We start from the raw sequence: 27,914 nt of genomic DNA, 5'->3' as shown, positions 1-27,914 counted from the left end.
TAATTAAGCTTTTATAATTAAATAACCTTGTTTACACAATGGGTGTAATGTAGATGAATTTAATTGAAAAGAGATAAATGACATTTGACAATGAACATTTAAGAGGAAGTTGATGCTATTGTACATTCGGTATTTTGAGTAACAGTCGACTCAAACTAAACTCAGTCTCTTAGCCACTCTCCTTCCCCTTTGCTTCCTGAGGAAGTGCTACAGGGGAGGATAAATACAGTAAGACAAAGACAATAGGGCAGAACTATTGTTCTTCTGTACACTAAGGACATGGTTAGTCCAATTTTAAAAAGATAAAAAGGGTCACAAATCATTGTCCTTTTTAATGTCCATGCAATTCCTCCGCTGGGCAAAGTAAAATTGCCTGCGGATTAGAAACACCATTCAAAGTTTCAATACTGTCCTCAATTCCTGTCTTGACCACACTCCTCTTTCCAGTTTTCCCTGTAACCACTCATCCTCTTGCATCTTCATGTGCCCACGGGTAAGAGATGAATAGGGAAATGGAGAGAGATGTACAGTAATTTCAGCTACACTTGCAGGACTTAACAATCATATTGGACAGTTGTTCCACCTGCAGACAGAGACCATTTTTTCAGTGGACAGACATTTAAAACATATTTCTGTTCAAGATAACTGTCAGCTACAAGAAGACAATAATAACAATCTTGTGTGTTTCATCATTGACATGATAGTATGAGTCAGAATTGTACGAGATGTTTAGCTTGAGTAATCCTCTCGATACGCTTTTTAAATAAATACTGTGCAAGTGAATATTTATACTGTACAAAGTAGTTGTCTGTTAAAAACAGTATTTAGACGATTGAATTTGAATACTGGCCTTGTGTTGTCTTCCCACATAGTAGAGAATGGGTAAGGGTTCCAGAACCTGTGGAACACAGCATGGTTGGGCAGATGCTCCAGGATTGTGGTGCTTATACAGAGCGAGTACCTGTCGTAGGGAAATCATAAGATTACTAGGTACTGCAACTGCCGCCGAACAGACCGTCTCCTTCTGTCGTCTCAGCCACAGCCCATGGCTATTTGACATCTGGATGCTGAAACCCCAACTGTACAAATATGATTCTCTACTCAGACAAAATAATCAATAGAGATGCTTTCATGACTATAAAAAAACTACCCTAGAATTGGTAGCAGAGGCAATAGCCCAGTTAATCTAAAACAGGTATTGATGGGATAAGGTGTATGTCTGCATTACCTGGGAGTACTTGTTCTCTGTGTTCCATATATAAGTGCAGGGGCCCATGCAGTAGTTAGCATAGTAGCCAGTGGGTTCATGGATCCATTTCCAGCCAAGATCCTTACGGAAGTCAATGTAAAGCCTACGCACACAGCAGCTGTCCGATTTCCTAGGTGCAAATATGTCATTTGAGGGGTGGAGGGGTAGTTCCTTCAACATCAATCAACCAAACAATAATATGTAGTGTACTGTACAGTAGGTTAGAGCTATATTGTATATGCTGTTATGGTCAGGTGGAATAGAGAGTCTTACTCTGAGCAAATCTCTTCGGTTGTGGTTTGTCGTTTCTTCCGAGAGGTAAGCTGGCTCACAGGAAGTGACATCAGTAGAATGTGAGGCTTTGGCATTTTCTTCAGGAGTACTCCCATATCTCCTCGCTTGTCAGACATCCCTATCATATAAACCATAGGAACATTAGTCATATTTACCAGACAGCTTGAAGCTTTGTTTGAGTATAATTATTTTTCAAAATCTCATGCCAGCTTGCATCATGTCTTAGCTAATCTAATGGATGTAATATATTGTGATAGTACCTGATATTGTAAAGAGAAATTGCTCCATTGATTTCTCACAATCACAAGGCAACTTGAATTGGAACCCTTGCTCCTCTTCTGTAAAATATTGAAACCAAGCAAATATAATTGCAGGTTTCTAACAGGTTTTTGTTAAGCTGTGGAATTCTCTCTGTTGGACCAGTGTTTCACATGGTCTGGAATGGTAATGGCAATCCTATCACATGCAGGTTTTTAAAACAGGTTATGATTTTAGGTACAGTATCATGCAAGTGCAACCATCAAGGAAATGTTAACTTACCGGCCCCTTGCAGCCACTCCCTCAGGGTCTGTGTGACGTCAAAAGACAGCCAACGATTGGCCGATTCATTTGAGACAAAATGGGAACCCATATATCGCGCGTTTGCTCCAATGTTTCTGTAGAGTTCCAACCTCTGCTCGCCGCCTGGGGTCATTTTAGGGTTACTGATAAAGACACGGAGCTCAGCCTGAGAGAGCAGTCGATCACTCCCCAATAAAGTCCGCATCTCAGATATGTTGAATAGCATCTGGTGCATTTTGGTTTTCTCATCTAGGAAAGAAGGAGAGTCAGTCCCCAAATTACACTGATATTTAGAGAAAGCATGAAAGAAGCATTAGACCTTAACAGAAGGACACAAGTACACTGAATAGTAAAGTCCAACAAAATTCGGTTAAATAAGCTCTCTGGGAAAACTGGTGAGAGGCAAACAGAGGCAATTTCAGGTTTGGCTCCATCTCAAATGCTATCTGCCTGAGCCAAAATTACCCCTGCAAGTCTATAACAATAATTACACATTGACAGGGCCACTAAGGAAGTGAGGCTACCCTGGGATGCAGATCATACCATGTTGTGTCACCACAAAGTATTACACTAAACCCGCAGCATCAAAAAGGAGCTAATCAAAGGGTTTTTAGGGCAAACCTGACATGCACATGAGTTGCTGCATTGACAAGTTTCCACTGCATAGATTTACAGTTTATTGTGCTTTTTAAGAGAAAGAGGAAGGATCCAGCAAAGAGAAGGAAACATCTGGTAAAGAGAGGTAAAAGGTTGAGTCTGTGGTTTTACACAGAGAAGACAGTGATTGCAGTCCGTTTAGTAAACCAATGGAAGAAACGCCCATGTTCAGTCAACAACCTTATCTAAAGTACATAATTATACAAATTTACATCCTAAAAATGTTTCACCAACCTAATTTCTAAATTTGCGGAAATCGCAAACGACAGAACTACTTCAAATGCATGATATCCTCATTATGAAACATTTTGGTCAGACATTAAGGTTGGAATGGCCTCAAGGTCCTTCGTTTAATAGTGATTACACATTTTTCATCTACACTGCAGAGTACACTGTCCCTGGCTGCAACCTAAATACTGTGTGAATGAATGATGTGGGGCTCAATGCTCAATGGCACTATATCTGCAAGAACCTGAGTCATTTATCTACAGCACATGCTGAATCCTTCCTTCCTGCCAGCTGTGCTGATTACCACTCAAGCAAGCACACACACACTAATCAAGTTAAGAAACCTCCCTAACCCCAGCCATTTATCTTATCCTTCACATTCAGTTTGACAATGTGGTCTATCTATTATTTGACTCATTCGAACATCCCCCTACACATAGGCTTGACTTTAGAGATATGTCAAGAGAAGTCTATCAGAAAAAACCCTCTGTGTGAGCAGGACGTTTGTGCTGTGCATGTAGACAGGCACCATGCAGAGATGCACTCACTGTGTTTCATGTCGAACTTGTGCACCTCCTTTGCAAAGTATGCCTCCTCCTCTGCATCCGGAGTGGCCGGTGTGAATGAGTGCACCTGTTCTTCACTCAGCTCCACTGTGCTGTTGTAGATGGACAGAAGGGAAGGTGGGATCTGCTCAGTCTCTCCCTCCTCATCAGTCTCTGGCTCCTTGGGCAGCCGCAGCTTGCTCAGTATCTGTCCACGGATGGCCTCAATGCGTTTCCTTTTCACCAGCTCCAAGTCCAGCGATTTACAGGTGGACATGGCACCACTCCAGCATACATAATCCAGTACCCATAAGGAAGCTAGCATCAAAAACTCAACCCTCATGGCGCACTTTTAAAGCAAGACAATATCTAAGAATACAGGCTTTCGATGCTGAGTATCACGTGGCACAGGATGGGAATCGTTTCCACTAGGCCTCCTGCCTTACGAGCCTTCCCGAGCTGCTTTCAATGCACTTCCCCTGCTGCAGTAACAAACTCCTCTGAAACCCAGTAGGCTATCTCTAATTGAGTTCGTCTGAGACTGGCGCATGCTCTGGAGCCGAGGTCAGACCACGGAGAAGCACCACATAGAGATCACCACCAAAAGAGCTCAGCCTAGACAGAGTCACTGTCTCACTGGCATGGTGCCTTGCCTGTCTGAGTCATACTGTGCTCCCCAGAAGTAACCTCAGGGATGAAACACACCCCCATGTACAGCATCAAATACTCAAAGCATGAATGAATGAGCTCCACAACACATCAGTACGTTACTTCCTGGGATTTAAACATACACAAATCAACGTAGCGAACAAGCAGTAATAATAGGTTTAAAATGTTCTCGTTGTACCTTTAAATTAGAACAAATAGACAATGCCTAAACTCCCATTACCCAATTGTGAGTACAATAAAAAACAGTAATAAAAAACTACAACCAAAATCTAACTTAAATGTGTTGATTACTTATCCATAAACAAATCTCCAGAACAGATGGTGCCTCATTCACTAGACGGTTGTCCTACACTTGACAGAGCACCCTCAAGACAGGAATCTCCCCAGAAAATGGAAGACCAGAAACATCCTGACAACAACAACAAACTCACCAACACCCACATAGCCTACAGCTCAGGCCCGCCTCCTCCTTCCTCTTGTGTGTTTGCTTTAACCAGATCCAGTGAAGAAGTTTCAGACAAAAATAAATAAATTAAGACATATTGTACATTGAAACGGTTGTTTTTTTAGTTCTAACAGATCATCATCCACCACTAGTCTAATCTTGCAAGTGTAACTTCACTAGAAACAATAACAAGCTACAGGAAGTGAGTATGAAAGCAGCATTGTGAAACATCTGCAGTTTCAGCACAGGGCTGCTTGTTCAGTTAGCTTTGCTGGAAGGCAAGACACATGGCAACACTTTATTAACATGTTAACTTGTTCAATTCAATTCACCAAGAAATGTCTATATATTTAGTCTCAGTCCTGTACTAATCATCGACAATCAATTATCTGTCCGTCTTCAAAATTAAGTAGGTCATTGCTGCTTAATTTTTTCAGAGAAAATAACAGTTTTGATGGAATGACTGAATGAATTCTGTGTGTTAGAGAAGGTAGAGATGGCACTTGTATAAACTTATTGTGAGATATTGTTTGTACCCGAAACGGATGTGAATAAACCTTAAAGATCACAGGCATGGAGCTTTGGATAACTGGTATTGATTTATTTACATAATTCTGCTATATCAAAACACAAGATGGTCATAGAAAAGTATAAAACTGCTATCAAGTATAAAATCAGTTTTGCATTGTTAAAATATGTTACAATATTTTCAGAGAATTGACAATCGTGAAGGCTGATGGTGTTGAAAGGCTCACTTTGCCCCCTTGTGGATAAAGAAGGAAAAGACACGCATTTGCATGTTGGGTTCTTCTCAGCAAGTATGCCACATCAACACATATAGCAAGGCAAAAATATCCCATATGACCTGCACAGTTTTCCTTTGCGTACCTTGTTTCAGGCATGGTCAACATCCACCCACCTCTCCAGTCCTCCATTCAGGCCTACATCAAGCCATTAACCCTGTCTCTCTGTCGCGTCCTGCAGCTTTTCAGCTCTCTACACCATATCTGTCAAAATGACGCATGATAATGCCTAGCTCTAGCTCTACGGTACCCATAGCCACAGTGTGTAGCCTATATCTGTCCGCCCCACTGTAAATGAGGTCTGGAGAGCGCAGTTGGGGACCTCCACCAACAAAGGTTTGAGCCAGTTGCTCCTGCCAAGATCCCAGTGGTCTCCAGGTCACACAGCGTACGTGGTGATGCCCTGGGCTGGAGGGTACATGGCAGTAGCCATAACCATACAGCTCACAGCGCCCAAAGGAATCCTGGTGCCAGACCTGCAGATGAAGCTTGGGCCAGCCTATAGGTGAAGAGGTGTAGCGATGTAAGCAAAGTGAAAATCTGACAAGAACAAATCAAACAAACACCATCGTAGCCCTTTTCTAAAAACATATTATAAGAGCAGTTAAGCTAAGTAAGTCCATCTTTTCTAGACAATCAGGCAAAAAGATTGAGGTTTTACAGGTAGATGGTTAGAGCAAAGACATTGGAGAAATGACAACAGGTGCTGGGGTGTTTTTCTTTTTTTTATAAGCATGATTGAAATGGATTAAAGTTACGATCACATTTGGATCTGACCTTGTAAGGTCATAGTGTGGGTAAAGGGCGGCATATGAGGACTGTATCAATTTGCTCCTCTCTATACAAACGCTTTCTTTTTAACTGCTATCTAGTTACCTTGAAGTCCTTTGGTAGTGTAGTGCAGATCAATGGGATGACTCCAGTATGCCATATCCCCTGTCTGAGGCAAATCCACCTGAGTCTGCCCCTCCTTCAGGCCAGACAGAAGTCTCCATGCACCGCCTTGCAGAACGACAGAGATGTTATTAACCATTAGATACAGAGAGTCACACAATGGACGAAGTTAGCAAGTGAGATTTATCAATTGATCTCGAATAGAAAATGAAATACACCTGTATGAATTCCCCATTTGCAGAAAAGGCTGCTCTGAGGGAAGCCACTAGCCCCGACGATCTGCCCGATAATATGCAACTCTGCCATGATCTGTGCAGCTACTGTGCCTGCAGGATGAAAACATGTAACTGAAAAACACCGTTTGAGACGTCTCTCTTCACTGTTGTTCACTGTGCAGTTCACTTAAATGGCAAGTACGCTACGTATCAAACGAGGCTAATCGCCCGTGAATTTACGGTGACATTATTGACAGTAGTAGCTAGGTACCGTACTGTAGGCAAAGTGTTTACTCCGGTACAAGGCGTTGAGCTGCTAACCTCTCACTCGATCGGCTTAAACGGCTAGCTAACAGTCAGCTAGCTAGCTAGCTAGCGAGCTTATAATAATTTGTCAAGATAACCCGCCTATAGACTGAAAATGTGTTCTAGTTATCTATCGCATTTAACTCATGTTTTTATATAGCTGTTTCTATAAAACACTGTCCATGCTAAAATAAGAATAATATCAAAGACATACCACAACTGTTCACTCAGCTAGCTGTCAACACAGAGGCCACCATGATCCTCATTTCCTTGGCAACCTAACAGGAAGCTACGGGGTCTCCTGGGGATCACAAGAGAAGGGTAAAAGACAAAACGCGAATTCCAGATCGTAAGTGGATATGCATGGTTAGGTCGACCAGCACCATTCATCCCCACAGAATAGAGACTTGTCAATAGTGTTTCAAAACTGGCTATTAATCGGTAGCCTATTGTGTAATGTTATTTTTTATTGCTAATTTTGCTAAATTTGATTATTAGCTGCATGGTCTATTTGCACAATGCAGTGAAATATTTCTATTTTGTGTAAAATATGTTTTACTCTATTTAATGAGCTATATGGGAGTTAAAAGAGACAAGCAAATACTATTTCTCCACTTTACCTTTATTTTATTTTTAGCAACTTTAATCCCTTTTCTGTCTCTTTGAATCTTGAGATTAGAACATTGAAATGCAGCCAAAACGGCAGATAAACAAAATCATCACAGAGCACATTGGTCTCTACATTATCAGCTTAAAACCAGAGCTTAATGCTCTGATTGAAAAAAAAAAAGAAAAAAAAGAAAACGGACATGAGCAAATAGCAGGACCATAAGAAACTAAGAAACTAACAAAAAAATGGTAAAGAAGCAGGGCAAATCGCGTATATACTGTCGGTGTGATTAAAATCAAATCAAACAGTTAAAGAGACATATATGCTCTGATTACATTACATTATAATACAAATAGACTGTATAGAGAAAACACACACACACTCTCTTCATTATTCAGAGAATGGAATGGGTAGGTTCAAAGAAACTAGGAGTCACTGCCACAACCATGAAACAGCAAATTAAAAAAAGAAGATGAAAATGACAACAAAAACATAAAGTTCAAAGACACTGGTTTTGCATTGTCACTAAATAAGTATTATGGTAAATTTAAAGACAATATAAGGGTTGTAATCCCACACCTAGGGGAAAAGGTCACAAGGACACCAGATGGTCCTGGAACATCTCAGAAGGGGTGAGATCAGATAAGTGGGGGTTGACTAGAGGGTATGAATTCTTTGAAGTAAAATGGTTCAGGGCTGCAGAAACAGGATGGAGTGATCTAGGGACAGGATAGATGAGTAATAAACACAGTTGTAAACAGCCAAGACAAAAGGCTTTTGAAAACAGCCTGGGTCAATTGATCTTTCAACAGACAAACTGCCGCCAAGCCAGATAGGAGTATCTCCCGGAATGACGAAATGTAGTTCTTAAATGTCATTGGTGTAAGTAGACAGGAATTTGAATGAAGGGCGTTGACCTGTGTGATGTTTATAAAAGGACAGGTAACGGAAGTGGAAGGGGTTCAACTTTGCAAATCTGAAACGGCTTCTTTCTCTGTGAATAAAGTCTCTGGATGAATCAACAGCTCTGGTTAACGGTATTTTATTTCAAAATACCATTACTTAAATTCTACCACAGTATCACTTACAACGGAGGACAACAACAAGAGGCAGTAGTGTTGACATTTCATAAGGGATTGGCTTTGAGGGCTGAACGTCTTGACCATACAGTAGTAGTACATGTCAAATGAAATCCCCTTAGAATGTAAATCCCCCACAGTCAAAGGCATCAAAGTCTGAGTCTCCCCCTTCAAAGTCAAAGCTGTGGAAGTGAGGTGAGTCGACAGCCTGGCTGCACGAGTGGTACGCCCCACTTGGCCCCATGTCAGAGAAGCCTGTGGTGGATGGCAGGTCAGGAGGTCGGGCATCCAGATTCGAGGGCGCACTTGTGCCTAGATAACCCATGGCAGAGGAAGCAGCTGCCCCTCCCATCAGCAAATACACAGCTCTCACAGCTCGGGCATTATTGCTGGTGCCGTGGCGCAGACAGCCCCCTGAACGTGCCATCTCTTTGCTCCTCTTTGAGCGTGGAGATTTTTTCCCTGTGGTGGAAGGTGGACCATAAACAAAGAGGGCATTAGGGAGGTATAATGAAGTACAGTGATAAAGGTTTTGATACATAATGATTGGTCGTGTAGTACCAGCACAGTACCTTTTTCTTTTTGTCGAGTGTCCCCCGTGGTTGGCCCAGGAGAGGATGCCTCCCTATCACTCACAGGAGAAGTTGGAGGATCTGTGTCGGCAGAAATGTAGTCCGGAACAGGGTCTCTATCAGTAATGCATGGGGTCTGAGCCTGATGGCGTCTACAGGAGTGCAGGGGTGATGTGACGCTCTGCAAAGGAGAGTTATCGTGTTTAGTTATGAGCCCTGCGATGGTAGAGCATCATACTGCACCTGTAGCCTTCATCAGCATGCTTTGCAATCATTCACAGTTGCATCACTGACAATCACCCTGTAACTGTTTAAATAACAACAAAATCAATGTCAATGGACACCATCACTCTCACCTCTTTCACTTTCCTCAGCATCTTCAGCCATTGACTCAAGAGAAAACACAAATCACGATTATTTCAATGTCATCATCATTCAACAGTGAGATTAGTGGAAGTGAAGCTCTGACACCGCAGTATGTTGCCAACTTGATTACTTCCCACTCCACCCCACCCCAGCTCTGCCAACTGACCTGCAGTCATCAGGGGTATCAGACAGCAGCAGCATGAACTTGTCCTGGGGCAGGATCAATGCAAAGCAGCAGTCCCTGCGTCCTCCAGAGGGCAATTTAGGCAGATCTAGGATCTCCCTGCCTTCCACGATGGCCTCACAGCCCCCTTGCAGCATCACCATCTGGTCAGGAGGGGAAGTTGCATTCGGACACACCAGCAAATTGCCGTCAGCTGTCAGAATGAGGAACCTCTCCTTCCATTGTTTGAACATGAAGCCACCTGGATGTAAGTAGAGGTGGATAGAGCAGCGGGAGGAGAAGGAAGAGAGAGTGAGGGTTGGTTTGAGACTGGAACACACAAGAGGAGGCAAAGGCTTGTTACAGATTGCTCACACTCAAAACATCAACACTTAACACAGGGGCGGCTGGTGAAGGTAGAAATGCGGAGGACGTCCTCCAATTTCTTCCTCCACCAGCCTCCACTGACTTAACATTACATTAATGCATGCAGACAGGATTAACGTAGCATTGTCACAATGACGAACATGATGATAGTGGGAGCAGTGTGCCAGTGGATTAAAACAAGTACACTCTCTGTCAATCTCTCATCCCCTCCGATTAGAACAAGTCAGATGGTTAGAGGATCAAGAGGCCGAGGACAGGGGGCCGGACCAACAAGATAATGCTTTCTAGTATGCACATGAACTGTAACAAACAACGCCACGCATCTGGATCCACTCACCACATCTGTGAAACTACAGCATCTTACATTCAGGGCAAGTAAATAACTAAAACGATCCGGGGCTTGAGGCAGTCTGTAGTCTGGACTGTCTATGTGAACAGCTGTTCAGCCCAGTACTGTATGCAATCTATACTGCATTTACTGTGTCATCACAGTGTCCAAGTTAAGGGATACAAATTAGTCTGAGCAGTCTCTGATAGCTGGGATTTAGTCTGGTCTGTTGACTAATCTATTCTTTATCTATTGCTACTCTGGGCTGAGCCAGTCCTTCAAATCACTTGTTTTTCTCAACTCCACACATAACACTACCTCCACTTGTGATATAATTCACATTGTATACATCCCACTGTGCTGCTGCCTCAGCTGTATGTTGGTCTGGCTGAGCACTGAGCACTGAACAGAGATTGTTGGACTTCAGTATTCTTCATGTCATTATGCAAAATAAGATGACTCTTTAAGTCAGCCATTATTTAATAAAAAAACATTGGCTTCAATCATGCCCCAAACCTCACAACTGAAGATATGAAACGGTTTACTGAAATGGTCATGGTGGTGTTAAAAGTTTAATTTCATGTCATGTATATAATTTTTCTAATTAAAATGAATGATTAATGAATAAGTTAATTGTATGTTCAAAATGCCTTGTTCCAAAGCAACACTTGACAATTCAAAGCAATAGATCATCCAAGGTAAAAAAAACAACAATGACAATAATGAGAATAATTGAAGCTGTTTTCAACTGCAAAGATGACCTAAACTAGACCTTTTATAAGTAGAAAAATACTAGCTCACCATACTTCCTGAGACATCCACGGTGTATCCCTGAAATGCTCATATTAATGTTCAGTCTCCATCAGAGAGAGAAATAGAGAGAGACAGAGAGTAGAGAGGGGGTAGAGATGCAGAGTGAGTGCGCTGATGCAGAGTGAGTGAGTGTGTTTATGTGTGGTGTTGTAGCGCTGAGGCGTAATCCTCATTCAGCTGGGGGCATTCCACACAGCCGCAGAGGGATTGAGTTAGTTGTCCTCGGGAGAACTGAGCACAGACACAAAATAAACTGCTAACCAGAGCAGAAAGTATGATTGTATGAACATTGAATGTAAAATTCCTAACGTACTGTATATGTTTAAAATCACCTTACACTGACCATGTGTGTAATATTTCTCACTTCAAGCAGACCTGTGGATGCCCATTGCCTACAAACATGTAAATGCTTATCCTACTACGTCTCACAATAATATTTTCTGTGTCCATTGCACAATTACTGAAACAACTATCTCTCTTCTCTTGAATCACTGTTTCATGTTTACAGTTGTGTAGTAATGTGTAAATGTAGAAAGCACCACCTCAATCCCTCACTGCGTTTTTATTCTGACCCCATGCTATGGCTGCAGGCAGGGATCACTACTTCTTTACAGATGGTTTGAGGGAATGGGAATTGACAAACTGATCCCATGTTAATCTTCAATAACCTACAGTGTGTGAATAATTCCCCATAAATCCTTTCCATAGCACTGGTGATTAATGAATATGATACATGGAAGGGGCAAGCATTTCACAGCAGAATAACAATAATTTACATTTCTACAGTATACTAATTTGGAAAACCAAAGCTTCATCAACATTGCTTCGACCCATCGTAATTATACCTAACATTTTCAATAGGTATTTTGTTTAAGTTTTTTTTTTTAAATTGCACTCTCTGACCTGTTGTTGCTGATTACAGTACCACACTATAACAGCAAACAGTATTTCGAGCACAGTTGTGTTGCTTTGTTGTGATACTAAAGATATCCACAGAGGAGCAGCAAAGATCTATGTATACATGATGAAGGCGTTTTATGTTGTCACACACAATGTCAGTGAATGTCCATTGAAGCCCGGCTAATTTCTCATATTCAAAACATTACGGTAACTTTTTTTTGTATTATCAGGCATTCAACTTTTGTCGAGAATTACTGTGCGAAGGGATGTCTGAGTTTTTGAAGAGCGGTTGAAAACTCAAGAAATACGCGTAACATCTGGATAATATAAGAGGAGGAAGATGACTCATTTTTTGCGAGCAATGATGTAAAGCAGTGTGCGACGTAATTTTAGTACTGAGTTTTGTACGTTGAGTGCAATAACGTACCTGACAGAGAAGAATGAACGGTGGCAGTGTGCCCTTAATTGTTATTCTCTTGACGGGCACAGTGGTACCTGTGCCAGGTGAGTGAGCAGTGAGTGACGCCGGTTATGATGATAGAATCTTAAGATCTGAGAAATTCAAGTTTGATCTTTGACTAGACCATATCATGTCTATGATAACGTTATTATTAATGTCATTAATAGGCCTATTTGTTGTTTGGCATATACCATAGACATGTCTAGTTTAAAAACAATTAAATGCAATCTCTATTTGCCTCATTGTGGTTTGTGTCTTTGCTGTACGAGTTTTTAAACAAAACAAATGTACTCTCTTTGATAATAATGGTGAACTTATGATCTCATGTCTTATGATCTCATGTCATTCTATCCCAAGATTCAGGACCCATTTTTTTACATTATTTTCATTGACGATTACAATAATATACAGTAGCTCAGTTTAAGAGGTGTCCAGAATCCATCATGGGTCTCATGGTTCATGAGTGTCCCCTGTTCTTTCTACCAAGTGTTGCAGTTTGTAAAGAGCCCAGCCAATGTTACCTCCTCCCTGGGTAAGCCAGTGCAGGTGCATTGTACCCTACAGGGAGATGGAGGGGGAGAGGAACCACCTGATGTGGTGTGGTTGAGGAACGGTCAGTCGCTGGATTTCGCTGACACCAATCAAGTGCAAGTTCCTGTCAGTGAGAGAAGCTGGCTGACCATCAGTGAACTCAGGTCATTTGCTCCTTTGACTGCCTGCCTTTTACATCAGTTTGACCAGGAAGACCTGTATAGGCCTATGTCTCTGAGATACTATAGTAATACCTGTGCCTGTCCTCAGAATTGAGCATGTGAAGCTGTCAGACATTGGAAGATATCGTTGTATGGCAACAGTGGGGAGGCAGGACATGTTGTCTCAGGAGGGGCGCATCCAGCTGGAAGGTTAGCTAAATTCTAATGTCTCCCTGTTTGTGTCTACCATGGTCTTGTCTTTCTATCATCTTTATAGCATCTTACTTACTGTAAACAATCTACAATTGCTCTTTTTCAGGAATCCCTCATTTCTCTGTGGAGCCTGGTGACATAACAGCCATGGCTAATGCTAGCTTTAGTCTGCAATGTATCGCCCATGGGCCTCCGGAACCGGTCAGGGTGATCTGGCTGCAGAACGGAGGACCTATCAACACCCTACAGGACCTGCTGTCCCATTCACCCTCATCTCTCAACATTACAGGCAACCACTTCTCTCTCTGTGTCTCATTTGCATGTCACACATATGAAGTCACAATGAAAACCTTCACATAGACCAAAACCCTCATTTCTGTTCATCATACAGTCTTAAAACCTAAACAGTATTACGTAACAGTGTTTTTCCTGCCCATCTCCTACACCTGACTGACCTCCTCTTTGCTTCTCACTGTTTAGGCCTAAACCAGACCAGCAGCTTCTCTTGTGAGGCCCACAATAGTAAAGGTGTGGCCACCTCGTCCTCTGGAACAGTGACAGGTCCGTACCAACAGGACGAGGGTGCATCAATCACAATGATATGCTGGGGATATGCTGATTGATTGGTTGTGTTATTTATTGGTGTCTTTGTATTGTCATAGTTATCCCTTCAAGGGCACAGAGAGTGCAGGCTGTAGAGGTCACTAACTCCTCCCTGTACATCTCCTGGGAGCCTGGGTTTGGAGGGCTATACCCCGTCTCTGTATGCGCTATCCAGGTCAGAACATTCAATATAGCGTCTGGTTAAGGAGTGACTTCTGTCACTATCTAAAGGTTTCAAAGTAAATAGATTTAAACATAACTGTGTTCGATTTTTCTGAGTTACATTTCATGTTGCCATAGAGTACCTGGATTTAGTTTCTATGCACATTTGATCAAACACAATCGTTGAACTGTTTATGATGACCTAGATTTCATGGTAAGTCAACGGGTAACATATATAGAACTAATTATCGTTCCACATTACAGGCAACTCCATCCACACTGCATAATCATCTGATCCACAATCAGAATGTGAATGTACCGCCCGTGCGTCACCTGATCGCTGGCTTGGAGCCCTACACTCCCTATGATGTCAGGGTGGCCTGTCGTAGCAGTCAAGGTGCTTCCCCTTGGACGTCATGGGTCACGCTGACCACGTCGGAGGGAGGTAAGATGTCTCCCAAAAAAAAAGAACTAACTTGTTTTCTTCCTTTCTCTAGCATTGTGACTGATGATGGCACTTGTGGTTCTTGTCAAATGTTTTACTTACTGTGACTGGTGTATCGTTGATTCACTTACTTGTACTTATTGTAAGTCCCTTTGGGTAAAAGCGTCTGCTAAATTACTTAAATGTAAATGTCAAACCCATGAGGGTGAGAAGAGAACTGAGGAGATAGGAAACTTCAGCAGCATTGTTTGCAATAGTGACAGAAAGGAGATCAGTCTTAGTTGAGTGAGTTGATTAAAGATGGCATGTTTTGTTTTGGATAGAAAACATCAGAGAGAACCAAGTCTGTAGTTTGGGGCGGCAGAGGGAATCTAAATGTTTATCTGTCTGAGGTGGAGCCAGAGGGATGGGCCCAGACCTAAAGTCCAGATTTCCATTGCTCTGAGCTGGCAATGGACAGTACACTTTGCCAGTAACTACAAAACACTCCTCTCCATCCTCAGTGTTTTAAATATAAACCTCTATATTGAGAGAGGGCTAACTGAGTTAAGGAGGAGGTGCTGAGGGCAGGAGGGAAACAGATGAAACATTCTCTATTCATGGTTTGGCAGAGGTAGCGCAATCCTGCTGGGTCCATAATGCTGCAGTGTGTTTGAATTGAGGCGAGTGGAGGAGCGTTTTTTTCCATGCCAGCTCATGCTTTCCACAGTCTACAATGTAGACGTGTTGGTGGAAAAGGGAAAGAAATAGAAAGAGTGACTTATAGAGAAAGGAACCAAGACCACAGTGCTCATTTTATACAACTTTTCCTCATAAGAATAAAGAGAAAGTAGGGCAAGTTAGGGGAAAATGGGATGGAAAAGATGAGACTGAAACAGCTATTAACCTTTAAGACTCCCCTTGCCTTTGCTGCTTGGATCTTTGATCATTATTTCATTGGTCCTCTGTGTAACCTTACCATTCAAATCAGCTGGTCCTCTGTGGCTCAGTTGGTAGAGCATGGTGCTAACAACACTTAGGTTGTGGGTTTGATTCCCTCTGGGACCATATATACTGAAATGTATGCACTCACAGCAATGTAAGTTGCTTTGGATAAAAATGTCAGCTAAATGGCATATATATCTGTTTTCTATCTTCTCTTTATCTGAGTATATATGCTCACATTTGAGGTGGCACGGAAGGTGTTTATGTGCTGAGATGTATTGTTTGTAAACAAAGCTACAGATATATAGTTTGTAAACAGAGCCCATGTCATCTCTCTCACATTACATTTTCTTCAGTTTTCCCTCCTATCCTCTCAAAAACGTAGCGATGTACAGGAAGACAAAAAAATATCAACCCCCTCTCACTTACATCTCGTACCACTCACTGCTCCTTGTGTTGGATCAGCTTGAGCTAAAGGGGAGTCTGAAAGGCGTGGGTTGATGGAGAGAGACTCAGTGATGGAGGGAGAGGGGAAGGTGGTGCTTTTGTTTTTCTTGGCAGAGGAAAGGCCACATATGGAAACGATCAGAGGCGGAACACTTATGACATCATCAGGGTCCAGCACAGTCTCCGACCACAACCCACTCTATGACTCACAATGTGACAAAGATGCCTTTATCTACTTTCAATGTCTTATAATGAGTATCATGCACTTGTTTTGGCGTCTGGCCATGTGCGTTTCTGAACGTGTTAATGTGCTGTAGATATGGTGTTCATTTCCTGTTTATTTGTGAATGTGGTAGTGCCAGAGGCTGCGCCAGTCAACGTGAGAGCTCTTTTTAATGGAACGGCGGTCTTTGTCAACTGGACCAAGCCGTCAGGCAGATTAAATGGTCAAATACTGGAGTACAGAGTGGAGCACACCACTCCCAACACGACCCAGGTAAACATGTACAGTAACACTTTTCCCCAACTTCACATGCAATGATAACATACAGCTGCCACTCCCTCTCCCTCCCCCTCCCCCTCTCCCTCTCCCTCTTTCTCTCCCTCACCCTCTCCCTCTTTCTCCCCCTCTCCCCCTCCCTCTCCCTCCCCCTCTTTCTTTCTTTCCATCCCCCTCTCCCTCTCCCTCTTTCTCCCCCTCTCCCTCTCCCTCTCTCTCCCCCTCTTTCTTTCTTTCCATCTCCCTCTCCCTCTCCCTCTCCCTCTCCCTCTCCCTCTTTCTCCATCTTCCTCTCCCTTTCACTCTCCATCTCCCTCTTCCTCTCCCTCTTCCTCTTCCTATTTTTCTCCCTCTCCCTCTTCCTCTTCCTCTTCCTCTACCTCTCCCTCTCCCTCCACTGAGTGTAATGGCAGTCTTTGCTCTGGTTTGCTCTGTTCTAGGTTGTTCTGGAGTCAGTGCAGTCGTCTGAGCTAGCTCTGTCCCTCTCCAGCCTCTTTGACACAGTCTCCCTGCGTGTGTGTGCCTGCACAGCAGCAGGGTGTGGCCCCTGGAGCCCTCTCCATGACATCAACCAAGGCCAGCCTTGTGAGTCTGGTCTGGACATGAGCTTGACAGTTAGATAGGCCAAATATAGGCAAAAAGTGCAGGAATAATCGCAGGATTGTGTACACTAGGCTGGTTTATTACATCGCCTCTACCTCCAATGTCTTGATTTGAGACAATAGTTATTATTATGTTGTTGATACTCAATGCTCGCTTTTACAACAGTTACGAGTGTTTTCTCAGCTGGAAAACATGTTATGTGTTCCCTTAAGTGTGTATCCAAACTGCCAAATGGACGAAATAAAAGACAGGATTGTGTATTACGGTGCCTTTGAAGTAACTAGCATACCTCTTTCAGATATCTCCCCACCTCAGACATTTTCCTGGCATTGGTGGTATGTGGTCATGGCAATTGCAGTCACTGTAGCACTGATAGTGTTCATTGTGGCTTATGCAATCATATTACGACAGAGAGAAACATGCTTTGGGTATGTACTTAAAGCACTTACTGTGCATGACTTGCTTGTTGCATTGGTTTTTTTTAATCACTGCTGAATGATACATTGAATCCCCCTGAATGTGTGTCTGTGTGTCTGTGTGTGTGTGTGTGTGTGTGTGTGTGTGTGTGTGTATGTGTGTGTGTGCACACAACAGGAAGGCGTTTTACCCTATGACGAATGGTGGGGATTTTGTAGTGAGATACAGTGCTCGACGGTCATACAATCGCCAAACAAATGAAGCCACATGTGAGTTGTCATGCTAGTAACATAACCAAAACAGGGAGGGGTCAGACTCTGTAGCTCCAGAAGTCGTCTCAGAGTTAAAGAACAGCTGTTGAGGCTCCAATTTCTTCCTGTTGCTCAGTGTTGTTCTGGGGCAGATATTGCATAGCAGAGTAGTGTCATGGTCCGGCGGTCTAGAGAACCCTCTGGACAACTGACAATTGAGAACATAGTTCAAATTCTTGTAGAACCATATTGTTATTTTTATCCCGAATTCCGATACTTTTTGTCTATACAATTAGAAAAGTGCTTTTAGAATCTAATGTTTTATCTGGCTAAAGAGGGGTTGCACTGGCTGATTTCGCCTTGATTTTCCCCCTTCTTCAGACAGTAGAGATGATGTTTATTTTCCTATATTATGTATTGTTATGGAAGGACCAACAGGGACAGAAAGTGTCAGCCTGGACCAGCTAGAATATCTTTAATAAATGTTCTGTATTGTTTTTTTTAAATGTAGTGAAGAGTGATGTCATGTGTAACTGAGCCATGATTTCACAAGGCCAACATCCCATGTAAGGGATTACTCATTTATTTTTTGGCAGTAGTTTTAGGGAAGTGGGGAGGATTCATGGTAAAGTTATTTTCCAGTGTTAAGTGTTGTTTTTAGTGTTGCCTTTCACTATGTCCATGTAAGAGATATGAACCATTTCCACAGTGAACAGTCTGGTCATCAGTGATGAGCTGAAGCAGAAGTTGCAAGATGTGATGGTGGACAGACACAAGCTGACCCTGGGCAAGACCCTTGGCGAGGGTGAGCTCTGACTTAAATAAAGCACTTATTTTACATTACAGTATGTAAGCACGCCCCTCCTGACCATGTCTATGTGTGTTCTACAGGAGAGTTCGGCTCTGTCATGGAGGGCCTGCTAGTGCATGAGGAAGCTGTTCTCAGAGTGGCTGTGAAAACCATGAAGAGTGAGTGTTTCACATGTTTTCACCAGTCTCTTCAGTGTTCCTGTGTGTGTGTGTGTGTGTGTGTGTGTGTGTGTGTCAGCTTCACCTCAGCCACTCTCTCTCTTTCTCATTCTTAGTTTCCATCTGCACACGCACTGAGATGGAGGACTTCCTCAGAGAGGCTGCATGTATGAAGGAGTTCGACCACCCTAATGTCATGAGACTCGTTGGTGAGATAGAGGCCTATTTGATGTATTCTATCAATACCCTGTTGTCTGGATAGGCTTCAGTTATAAACTCCTAACAACCTGAATGGATGAATTCCTTCTCCTCCCTGTAGGGGTGTGTCTGCAGACGGTAGAGCGGGGAGGCTACCCATCCCCTGTGGTCATCCTGCCCTATATGAAACATGGCGACCTGCACAGTTTTCTGCTCTACTCCCGACTCGGGGACAGCCCCCTGGTCAGTTCCCTCCCACATTTAGAGGCTTGTCTGTGACTAAAATGCTGCTTCATAGCACCCCCTGTTGGAGGACTGTTTTTTTTCTAATCATTGGTGTCTCCTCTCCTCTCCACCCACCAGTCCCTGCCCTCTCAGATGTTAGTGAAGTTCATGACAGACATTGCTCGAGGAATGGAGTATTTGAGCAACAAGAGGTTTATTCATAGAGATCTGGCAGCGCGGAATTGCATGTGAGGATTTTTCATCGCTGTCAATGGGTTTATCTCTCTCTCACACACTCTGTTTCATTGTAACCAGTCCAGCAGAGTCAAAAGTGATGCTGTATTTATAATAATGTGTGCTCATCTGTCCCCTTCTGTGCATCTGTATCTCTTGTCTTATAGGCTGGATGAGAATATGACTGTGTGTGTGGCTGATTTTGGCCTTTCCAAAAAAATCTATAACGGAGACTACTATAGACAAGGACGCATTTCAAAGATGCCAGTGAAATGGATAGCCATTGAGAGTCTGGCTGACAGAGTCTACACCACCAAGAGTGATGTGGTGAGCCGGCCTGACTTTATCTAGCTGTATTCTAGATAAACGTGTGTTAAAGCAAGAATGGGAGTGTGTTTATAAACCCTTTGCATGTGAATATTCTAGTCTTTCAAGATAATTCATGAAAACAGTACACACACAATTCTTAGAACAGTATTTGTGATGGTGCTTATACTCCTGTGTTTAAGTGGTCATTTGGAGTGACTATGTGGGAGATTGCCACTCGGGGACAGACGCCCTACCCTGGTGTGGAGAACAGTGAAATTTACGACTACCTGAGACAGGGCAACCGCCTCAAACAGCCTCCTGGCTGCCTGGATAATATGTGAGTGTCCCAAATCAGGTGCAGCATCTACAGTACTGTATATACGTTTTATTCATTTCTTGTCACAATGCATAAACCTGAACATTCCCTTCCTCTCATCTATAGCTATTCCCTCATGTTCTCCTGCTGGCTGCTGAGTCCTAAAGACCGCCCAGGGTTCCCGTCCCTGCGCTGTGACCTGGAGAAGGCCCTGGAGGAGATGCCCGCCCACGAGTCGCCCGATGATGACCTTCTCTATGTCAACATGGAGGAACCTGGGACCCTGTTAGGGGCTGTCGGGGGCTGGGAGCCCTTTGGATATCCTCACCCATTGTACCGTAAGAACATGGACCCTGTGGATACTGTCCAGGTGCATCACCCTGAACGCTATGTGCTCTGCCCTCAGCATGACACCCAGCCCTATCTTAATGACTCCATGGACAGCCTGAGCTGGATGGCCTCCTCCTCAACCCCCACCCTGCAGCTCCAGCCCTCCCGCTCCTCCTCCCCTCTCTCCTCTCTCATGCTGGATGGACAGGACGAGAGGGAAGGGCCAGACAGGACTGTCTATAGGCTATGAGGCTTAACCAGGGCACACAGAACCCATCCCAACACCACGGGACTAAGAGTTATTGAGAAAGAATGAGACTTATACTGAAGTTCACTTTTTATTGAAATCGTTTCGTCAAATGACAAGATCAAAAAAATGTATTTGCTATGTTACAATTTAACAGTTGTGTACATACACTGTAGTCAGCTATCACTACTGTTGTGCACATGCTAATGAATAAACTGATCAAATTACCAAGTATTAAGGGATGACATTCCTAAATTAGAGAAATTAAATTCAATCAAACTTAAAAGAAGGCATCAAAATCATCTTATTTGATAAACTAATGAACAATCTGACTTTTTATGTATTGTACATAACGGACACATCAAAGGATCCATGGTGTTCACACAGACTTAAGTCAGCATGGAAGGACATTGAATAAATTAAAAACAAACAAACAGACACCCTACTTTCAACAACTAAATTTCAACAGAGCAGTAACCCTCATTAGTTCTGTTGATAAATGTACATTTACAGGAAAAACCTTATTGTGCTGCATCAGAAATGTTGAACTTGTTATCGTACTGTAGTGGCAGCAGCAGAATTCGAAGTCAATACTAGTTTCAATACATTAAGTGGTTGTACAGTGTTCCAGTGTTGCGTGAAACTCAAACGCAAACTCATTATAAACACAGAGTCAATGTGCACTGTATAGTATATGAGACTATTTGACTTCAGTCATTGAAGCTCTTGTTCATCTTGTTGCTACATTCTTGGCCATGTTCGTTTGCATGTGTTGGAAATATCTTTTTCCCCACTTTCATACACAAGATGGCGCAAAAGCCACCGAACATGTTTTACCTAGAAATGCTTGCAAATACATGTTGTATTTTATAGATGCAGGAGAGGCTATGCAAGTTGATCCTCATATTGCTTCCTGAAACAGTCTCCAGCAGGGAAGAAGTCCCAGCATCGCTCCTGGTACATCTTCCACACATACGACTCCTGAAACAGAATATACTCGGATTGTAAGTAATGGTGGGACTAGAGAAGAGAAGAGACAGCCAATTGAAATGAACAGCTGCCTCACAAATAGAGACTCCCAGACTGACCTGGCCAGTATGTTCTGTCTCATCCTTGTTGATGAGGTACATCAAGAAGAACCTGCAGAGGACAAACGGGTCAGATTGTTGATGCTCATAGACACACACTGATCATCGATAGGTAGAACACACATCATGGGAGGTTGGTGGAGGTAGAAATCAGAGGACAAACTCATTTTAATGCATGGAATGGAATGAGGAAAGGTATCCAAACAACCATTCCTCATTCCATTCCATGCACACTAAAACACTCACATGTAGTTAGCCAAGTTGTGTTCCTCTAGGGTGTGGGTCTCAAAGCCATGCGGAGTCGTATCAAAATAGTCACTTCCTATCCCACAGATGAAGCATTTGGTCTGCAAAAAACAAGAAGATATGTGACGTATGTGCATACCGAACTGAATTTAACTCACCTACAACTAAAGAAGAAACAAATGTGTCACTATACTATACCTCCATGTCTTCCTTGACTTGCTCCTGTTGGTCTCTGAGCTCTCCAAAGGCGTCAATGATCAGACCTAAATAGAACACACAAGCTCACTGCCATCAGACCTACATTTACATCTACATCCTGGATGTGTGACCAACTCTCCCGACATGTTCTTATGGACCTCTATCAGACCCAATCTCAAGACAGAAACTGCCATTGCATTACACGGAAACGGCACTGGCTGTGAGCAGGCACACGCGGACTGTAGCATCTCAAATAGAGCTATTTTCTATTCAAGGTGCGGGGGAAAACAGGTGATTGTGGACTCACGCAAGCGATGTGGATGTAATGGCTGAATACAATGAGAAACAATTTTGCACCACAGGTTTCCGTGTGCGTTTTTGAGGTTCTGTACTGTATGTATTGGTCTGTGCCTTACCCTGGATAATGGCCAACAAGATGACAATGACAAAGAAGAAGAAGGTGATGTCAAAGACCACCCGGGGGAGCTCATTGTCGTCTCCTGCTGGGTCCCCGATCTCGTCTCCTATGCCACCACCAGCTCGCACGCCTACATACATGTGGAATAGGTAGCACTAGCAAAAGAGGGGAGAAGAGTGCGCAGATAATGGAGGTGAGAGTGGCAAACATACAACTGGCAACGTACATTTGTACAGAAGAAGAAATTGTGTTCTTCGAAAATGGAAATCTTTTAATATATTGCAATATTGCACGCAGTGTTAATTTATGAACTGGTTTAACCGATACCGTATCACTGTTAAATGTGTCTGATAGCCGTGACGAATGAGTGTCTAATAGTCTGAATCTGACTCACAGTCATCATGTCGTCACATTTCATGTCCGGCTCATCCTCATCCTCGCTCTTGTTGTAAAACTTGCGGAAGAAGTTGAATGCCACTACGGTGTAGAGATACACCACTACGGCCAACAAGCCCACTGTCATCATCAGCTGGGAGGAAGCAGAGGGGAAACAGGAATGAGTAGTACCAGCACATTCACAAAACATGGAGGGTGTGAAAGTATTTCAGCTCATACCTGCTTTCCATTGTGGGTGACTGAGGCCAGGATCGTACGCAGGTCTTTGACACCAATGGCAATGTCCAGTAAGTGACAGGCATAGAAGAAGTTGTTGTAATGTCCAAGCAAAGACATCACCAGGTACCAACACAGATAGAGGAAAGTCTAGAACAAGGATCAGATTAATATTCAGTTTGTATTAAACCCACCAAAGAGACAGACATTTGATCAAGATAGCCATAGAAAAAACCTTCTTACATTGTCTGTAAACACAACTCCAAATTTCCAGATCACGTACTTGATGTCAATTGAGGTAAGCCTGAAAAACATGGAGGATTTTACTAAGATAAAATAATAGGACAAAAAAAACTAAATAATATTTGACCTTCCTATAACCTTGAGTGGCACAGTAGAACATTGTTGATTTGATAAAACAACGCTGTACCAGGTAAACACGGAATTGTCAGGTTCCCCTGTCTTCTTCTCGTGTTGTTGACTGACGTCCAGTGAGGCTAAATCCATGCCTAACAGCTCTGCAATCCTCTCTCTGCCGTAAATGTCTCCGTACTTATCCAATACCTGGACACACAGACATACTGTATAATCATCCCATTCAGAGATCAACCTACAGTACCACACAGGTAGCAGCAAAAAAGTATCTTACCTTTCTCTTAACAAACTTGTCCCAGTAGTTGTTTGGGAAAGATCTGTGAGTAAGTAGAAAGTAGAAATGGGATGAGCAGCATACTATAATCTCAGATTCCTCCCTCTATTTTTACAGAGGCAACCTCACACAGACCATCTGATTAACCCTTACTTATTTTAGTCCAGCAAGCACTGTTTCAGAAATCCACTTTTTTAGCTTTAGGCCAAATCCTGATTTAAATTAAACTATTTCCAGGAAACCGCCACATAGTGTATTTGGATACGTCCAGTTGAGCTTGTCTGTCCACACTTGTCTGAATTTCCCCTAGGGATAAATAAAGTTTCTATCTATCTATCTACACTTACGGTGTGTTGAGGACCAGTCTGTCCCACTGGCCTTTGATGTCATCATCCTCAGGCTGCTCTGTGATGTAAAGACCATCAAACTCCAGCTTCCTTGCCAGCTCCTTCTCTCTCTTGAAGATGACCAGTGGAATCTAAGAGGAATAAATACAAATTATCTTTGGTCATTGCGCTGTACACATACTGTATACACATACAGTACTTCATATATGTTATATAATTCACAGATATCTAACTTATTTCCTTGGTGGTTTCCATATATACTGAAATGTATGTACTCACTGCAATGTAAGTCGCTTTGGATAAAAGCGTCACCTAAATGTCATATATTATATATATATATATATATATATGGTGAAGAATTCTAGGAACTGCCAGGCCTAAGGGTCAATTGGGTGTGAGTATCTGTGAGACTAACCTTGAGACAGTTGTAGCCAATGATGCAGATGAAGCTGATGATGGTATGCAGGGTGGCAAGGAAAGAGAGGGTTGGTTGCATGTAGCCAGTGCTCTCCTCCAGGAAGAAGTAAACCTGGCTCTCCTCCTCGTCCTCTCCTTCTTCCACACCAGATCCTTCTGCCTCCTCGGCTGAGCCCTCAAACAAGCCACTGCCCTCAAACATCCCTGAGCCTTCAAGATCATCTCCCTCTCCTGGGGGACTGTCTGACACCTGCCCAGTCAACAAGCATAGGGCCAGCAGTACAAACACATGACACAATCAACATCACAACAAACATCCTTCGATCTATTTTGTGTGTAATGTATAGGACACCCCATGTGACCAATCGCCTTGCCTTGGAGTAGATAGTCAAAGTAAAGTATACTGTAGCACATAAGTATAATTCCAATCAAATGACAATCCAATGTTTCATATTTAGACCTACAGTATTGGTGTCTAAAATGCAGCACTGCAAACACTGCATGACAAAAAGAGGGCTAAGATTATGAAAGCATTTTTTGACCTTGTAGAATAGCAGAATGAAGTTCAGGGCAAAAGCGATGAAAAGGGCCAGAAAACGTAGATTGTAAAAGTTCCTTGAGAGGTAATTCTAGAAAAGAAAGAAAGTATTATTATCAATCAGTTGTAGGTAGACAGCGTAATTTTAAACCTTTTAAAGAATGTCTGCCTAATGCCTAACCAGAAATTTGTTCCTTTGGATGTCCAGCTCAGTCCAGAGGTCAAACCCTCTATGCTTGGTCGGTTTCTTTTCCTTCTTGGCAGCCTTCATTTCCTTGGCGGCCTTTGGCGGCTTCTCTTCTTTGGTCTCAGCTTCCTTCTCTGTCTTCTCTCCATTTTCAGTGCTGAAAATAAAGTAACAGTGTGCTCTTTTTTGCACGTTTTCCCACAACATTAAAGCACATATGGTTCACGAGGAGGGGATCTGAGGATGAGAGAGTGGTAACAGGTTCATCTAGATGTGAACATGGCTTGAGGTACAGTGTTGTACTTACTCAGCCTTCTCAGGCTCTGGAGGAGGCTCCTCTACGACAGGGGGTTCAGGGGGGCTCTGTCCTGCAGCAGCAGCCTCCTCTGGTGGCTGTCAATCAGACAAGAAGGTCATTAGTATCAATACATTGATATTAGCTACATTGATATTATGCACCTACAGTATAATCACCCTGCTTTAGCAGAAAAGCACCTCACCTGTTTCCTCCTGGTCAAAGGAGTGCCCTCGGGAGTTGGAGGCTCAACAGTGGCCTCAATGCCCATGTCTCCAAGTCCACCAGGGGCATCGGCACCTGCTGCCCTCCCCCCCTCCTTGTCTTGATTATCCTCCTCCTCCTCTTCTCCTCCACCCGTGTCCATGGGGTCAGTCACCCCATGACCTGCCTCCTGCTCCTCCCCAGTCCCAGGCTCCCCAGGGAGGTCTCCATGCACCTCGTCCTGCGTGGGGTCTGGCATGCTGGCCAGGATCTCTGTCACTGTGATGTTCTTAGCTCCCTCCACCAGGCCACCTCCAAACAGAGTTGCCCAGATGAGCAGGAAGAAGCCCTTACATACACTGTAGACGAAGAGCAGGATTCCTACCAGGATGGTGTAGAAGAAGGTGGCCAGACCCACCACTATCTCCTTGATGGTCATTTTTCTCACCCTGCGGTACTGCCTGCGGAGGTTACGGAAGGTGAAGATACTCAAGAAGTTCAATGTGCTGTTGATGAAGTCAGCAAAGGCAGAGCTTGACTCTGGCTCCACTTCCTCTCCGTTGCCCCCTTCATCTCCAGCACCACCTGCTCCTCCACCCTCCCCTCCACTTTCAGGCATCTCATCGTCATCCTCCCCTTTCTCTTCCTCCTCTACTTCGGAAATCTGTGTGGCAATGTTCATCTCAAAGATGGTGTCCTCGCAGAAGTTGACAAAGAACTCCATCTTCTCACTCTCTCCACCCTCATTGATCACGTCAAATATGAACTGCCGTTTAGATTCTCTGATCTGGGGCATCTCCCACTGTCTGCGATTCACCTCACTGATCTCAAAGTAAATACGCTCAATCTTCCTGCTAGCACCCATGATCTCTATGCGCCCTAGGAAGGGGCGGAAGTAGTTCAACACACTCTCTGCCTGCTCCAGGAAGTTCTGTAGCCTAGTGTCATGAGGCACATGTTCAGACAAGTTAGTCAGCAACACTGCAATGTTAAATCCAATATCTTTAGCTGGCTCCTGGAAGCGGTTGGCAAACTCCTCGTAGTTGATCATGTCATTCTCGTCAGCCTCTGAGCAGGACAACAGGAACTGGATCTCCGAGCAGGAGTATTGTTTCTGGCTGTCCATGGCCTTCTGAAAGTCCTTTTTGGAAATCAGTCCTCGGGGGTCGGTGACATAATCACGGAAGGCATCTGATGCTGTGATGTCCTTCAGCTTGAGGAACATGTCAAAGAACTTGAGGATCATCTCCACATTGCTGGAGGACTCCACAAGCATGTCCACCATCTGTCGTGCAATGGTGCCATTCACAATATTACCTGAAACATGGCAAAACATGGAAGTCGATCGTAAAAATAGGTCAGAGATATTCTTTATTCGGATCCCCTAATAATGAAAGAGATAGAGTACATATACATTCTATAATCAAATAAAGGTTATTTTACCCTCTAGTAGAGACAGCAGCATAACCACCATGTCTTTCTGGAGATCTAGCAGCTCCTTTAGCAGACCAATCTGGCTGGAGTCCTAGAACACAACACAAACGCATACACAGCACCTCACAACAATGACATCCACTGTGACTACTGTACATTTCAGGCCTGTAGACTCACTTTTAGACTCAAATAATGAATTATTTTGTCACTGGAATCTCACATTGCTGGTGAGTCTCGAAGTACAGTCCTCATGCATTGAGACATTCGTAAAAGGGATGGACCTAACCCATGTGGAGAGGATTTGGCCAAATACCAATCACTAATGTCACCAGCACGATGAGATTCCTAATTCATGTAACAATCTATGCAGTCTACATTACCATTCTTGAAAGCCATATTGTAACTTTTCTAAGCACTTTCTAAGGAGAGGTAAGCTTCCAATTTCATGAAATATCTGGGATTATGAATTGGTACAGTACAACACTTCTATCTAAATGAGGAGAAAGATGTACAGTAAATGTGTGAATTTGAGCATACCCACCATGGAGACAGGAGAGGGTGAAGATTAGTGGGAGATCACCTTACCTCTACCTCATAGATGTTCCTTTGCTTGCATTTCAATGAAATACACATTTCAAATATGTTATCATAAA

The 27,914-nt window shown here is 43.2% G+C and overlaps 4 protein-coding genes across 4 annotated transcripts in view; 1 reads left to right on the top strand and 3 right to left on the bottom strand.

The window, feature by feature from the left end:
* Positions 1-45: 45 nt before the first annotated feature.
* On the bottom strand, positions 46-5,215 carry LOC310815470 (transforming growth factor beta-1 proprotein-like). The gene is made up of 7 exons (XM_083685260.1): positions 3,538-5,215; positions 2,084-2,353; positions 1,804-1,881; positions 1,523-1,661; positions 1,229-1,379; positions 851-961; positions 46-583 (listed from the first exon to the last, which is right to left on the bottom strand). Exons 1-7 carry the CDS (start codon positions 3,875-3,877, stop codon positions 536-538), a joined length of 1,137 nt encoding a protein of 378 aa, XP_083541386.1. The 5' UTR covers positions 3,878-5,215; the 3' UTR covers positions 46-535.
* A 6-nt stretch (positions 5,216-5,221) lies between these two features.
* b9d2 (B9 domain containing 2) lies at positions 5,222-7,136 on the bottom strand. The gene is made up of 4 exons (XM_083685285.1): positions 7,081-7,136; positions 6,564-6,671; positions 6,328-6,453; positions 5,222-5,950 (listed from the first exon to the last, which is right to left on the bottom strand). The coding sequence occupies exons 2-4, from the start codon at positions 6,649-6,651 to the stop codon at positions 5,637-5,639; spliced, it is 528 nt and encodes a 175-aa protein (XP_083541411.1). The 5' UTR covers positions 6,652-6,671; positions 7,081-7,136; the 3' UTR covers positions 5,222-5,636.
* Positions 7,137-12,524: 5,388 nt separating this feature from the next.
* LOC310823421 (tyrosine-protein kinase receptor UFO-like) lies at positions 12,525-20,641 on the top strand (the record flags this gene model as incomplete). The annotated part of the gene is made up of 19 exons (XM_083696276.1): positions 12,525-12,588; positions 13,032-13,239; positions 13,346-13,446; positions 13,556-13,738; positions 13,930-14,010; positions 14,112-14,227; positions 14,479-14,659; positions 16,387-16,526; positions 16,970-17,114; positions 17,431-17,560; positions 17,727-17,818; positions 18,510-18,605; positions 18,692-18,769; positions 18,886-18,978; positions 19,089-19,210; positions 19,331-19,440; positions 19,594-19,753; positions 19,936-20,072; positions 20,178-20,641. The coding sequence occupies 19 exons, from the start codon at positions 12,525-12,527 to the stop codon at positions 20,629-20,631; spliced, it is 2,691 nt and encodes an 896-aa protein (XP_083552402.1). The 3' UTR covers positions 20,632-20,641.
* Positions 20,642-20,723: 82 nt separating this feature from the next.
* The window catches only part of LOC310801084 (ryanodine receptor 1-like), a gene marked incomplete at its 5' end in the record, with an annotated part of 52,161 nt that continues 44,970 nt past the window's right edge, over positions 20,724-27,914 (bottom strand). Inside the window, 17 exons of the mRNA XM_083665050.1 lie at positions 20,724-21,609; positions 21,717-21,768; positions 21,963-22,063; positions 22,161-22,225; positions 22,577-22,733; positions 22,973-23,107; positions 23,194-23,340; positions 23,434-23,494; positions 23,621-23,754; positions 23,840-23,882; positions 24,187-24,317; positions 24,602-24,853; positions 25,146-25,232; positions 25,323-25,485; positions 25,636-25,721; positions 25,829-27,144; positions 27,271-27,352. Coding sequence (XP_083521176.1) covers positions 21,514-21,609; positions 21,717-21,768; positions 21,963-22,063; positions 22,161-22,225; positions 22,577-22,733; positions 22,973-23,107; positions 23,194-23,340; positions 23,434-23,494; positions 23,621-23,754; positions 23,840-23,882; positions 24,187-24,317; positions 24,602-24,853; positions 25,146-25,232; positions 25,323-25,485; positions 25,636-25,721; positions 25,829-27,144; positions 27,271-27,352 — 3,108 coding nt within the window. The 3' untranslated portion in view covers positions 20,724-21,513. The remainder of the gene's footprint in view (positions 21,610-21,716; positions 21,769-21,962; positions 22,064-22,160; positions 22,226-22,576; positions 22,734-22,972; positions 23,108-23,193; positions 23,341-23,433; positions 23,495-23,620; positions 23,755-23,839; positions 23,883-24,186; positions 24,318-24,601; positions 24,854-25,145; positions 25,233-25,322; positions 25,486-25,635; positions 25,722-25,828; positions 27,145-27,270; positions 27,353-27,914) is intronic.

The sequence above is a fragment of the Argentina silus genome, assembly GCF_951799395.1.
Source record: "Argentina silus genome assembly, chromosome: 2".
In the NCBI taxonomy this organism is placed as follows: Eukaryota; Metazoa; Chordata; class Actinopteri; order Argentiniformes; family Argentinidae; genus Argentina; species Argentina silus.
This window is presented reverse-complemented; position numbering and strand designations above follow the sequence as displayed.

Coding starts and splice junctions, on each gene's coding strand:
- LOC310815470 (XM_083685260.1), bottom strand. CDS start 3,877: ATGAGGGTTGAGTTTTTGATGCTAGCTTCCTTATGGGTACTGGATTAT. Junction 2,354..3,537: donor CAAGTTCGACATGAAACACA/GTGAGTGCATCT, acceptor CTTCTTTCCTAG/ATGAGAAAACCAAAATGCAC. Junction 1,380..1,522: donor ACCGAAGAGATTTGCTCAGA/GTAAGACTCTCT, acceptor ATTTGCACCTAG/GAAATCGGACAGCTGCTGTG.
- b9d2 (XM_083685285.1), bottom strand. CDS start 6,651: ATGGCAGAGTTGCATATTATCGGGCAGATCGTCGGGGCTAGTGGCTTC. Junction 6,454..6,563: donor CAAATGGGGAATTCATACAG/GTGTATTTCATT, acceptor TCGTTCTGCAAG/GCGGTGCATGGAGACTTCTG. Junction 5,951..6,327: donor CACTACCAAAGGACTTCAAG/GTAACTAGATAG, acceptor CTTCACCTATAG/GCTGGCCCAAGCTTCATCTG.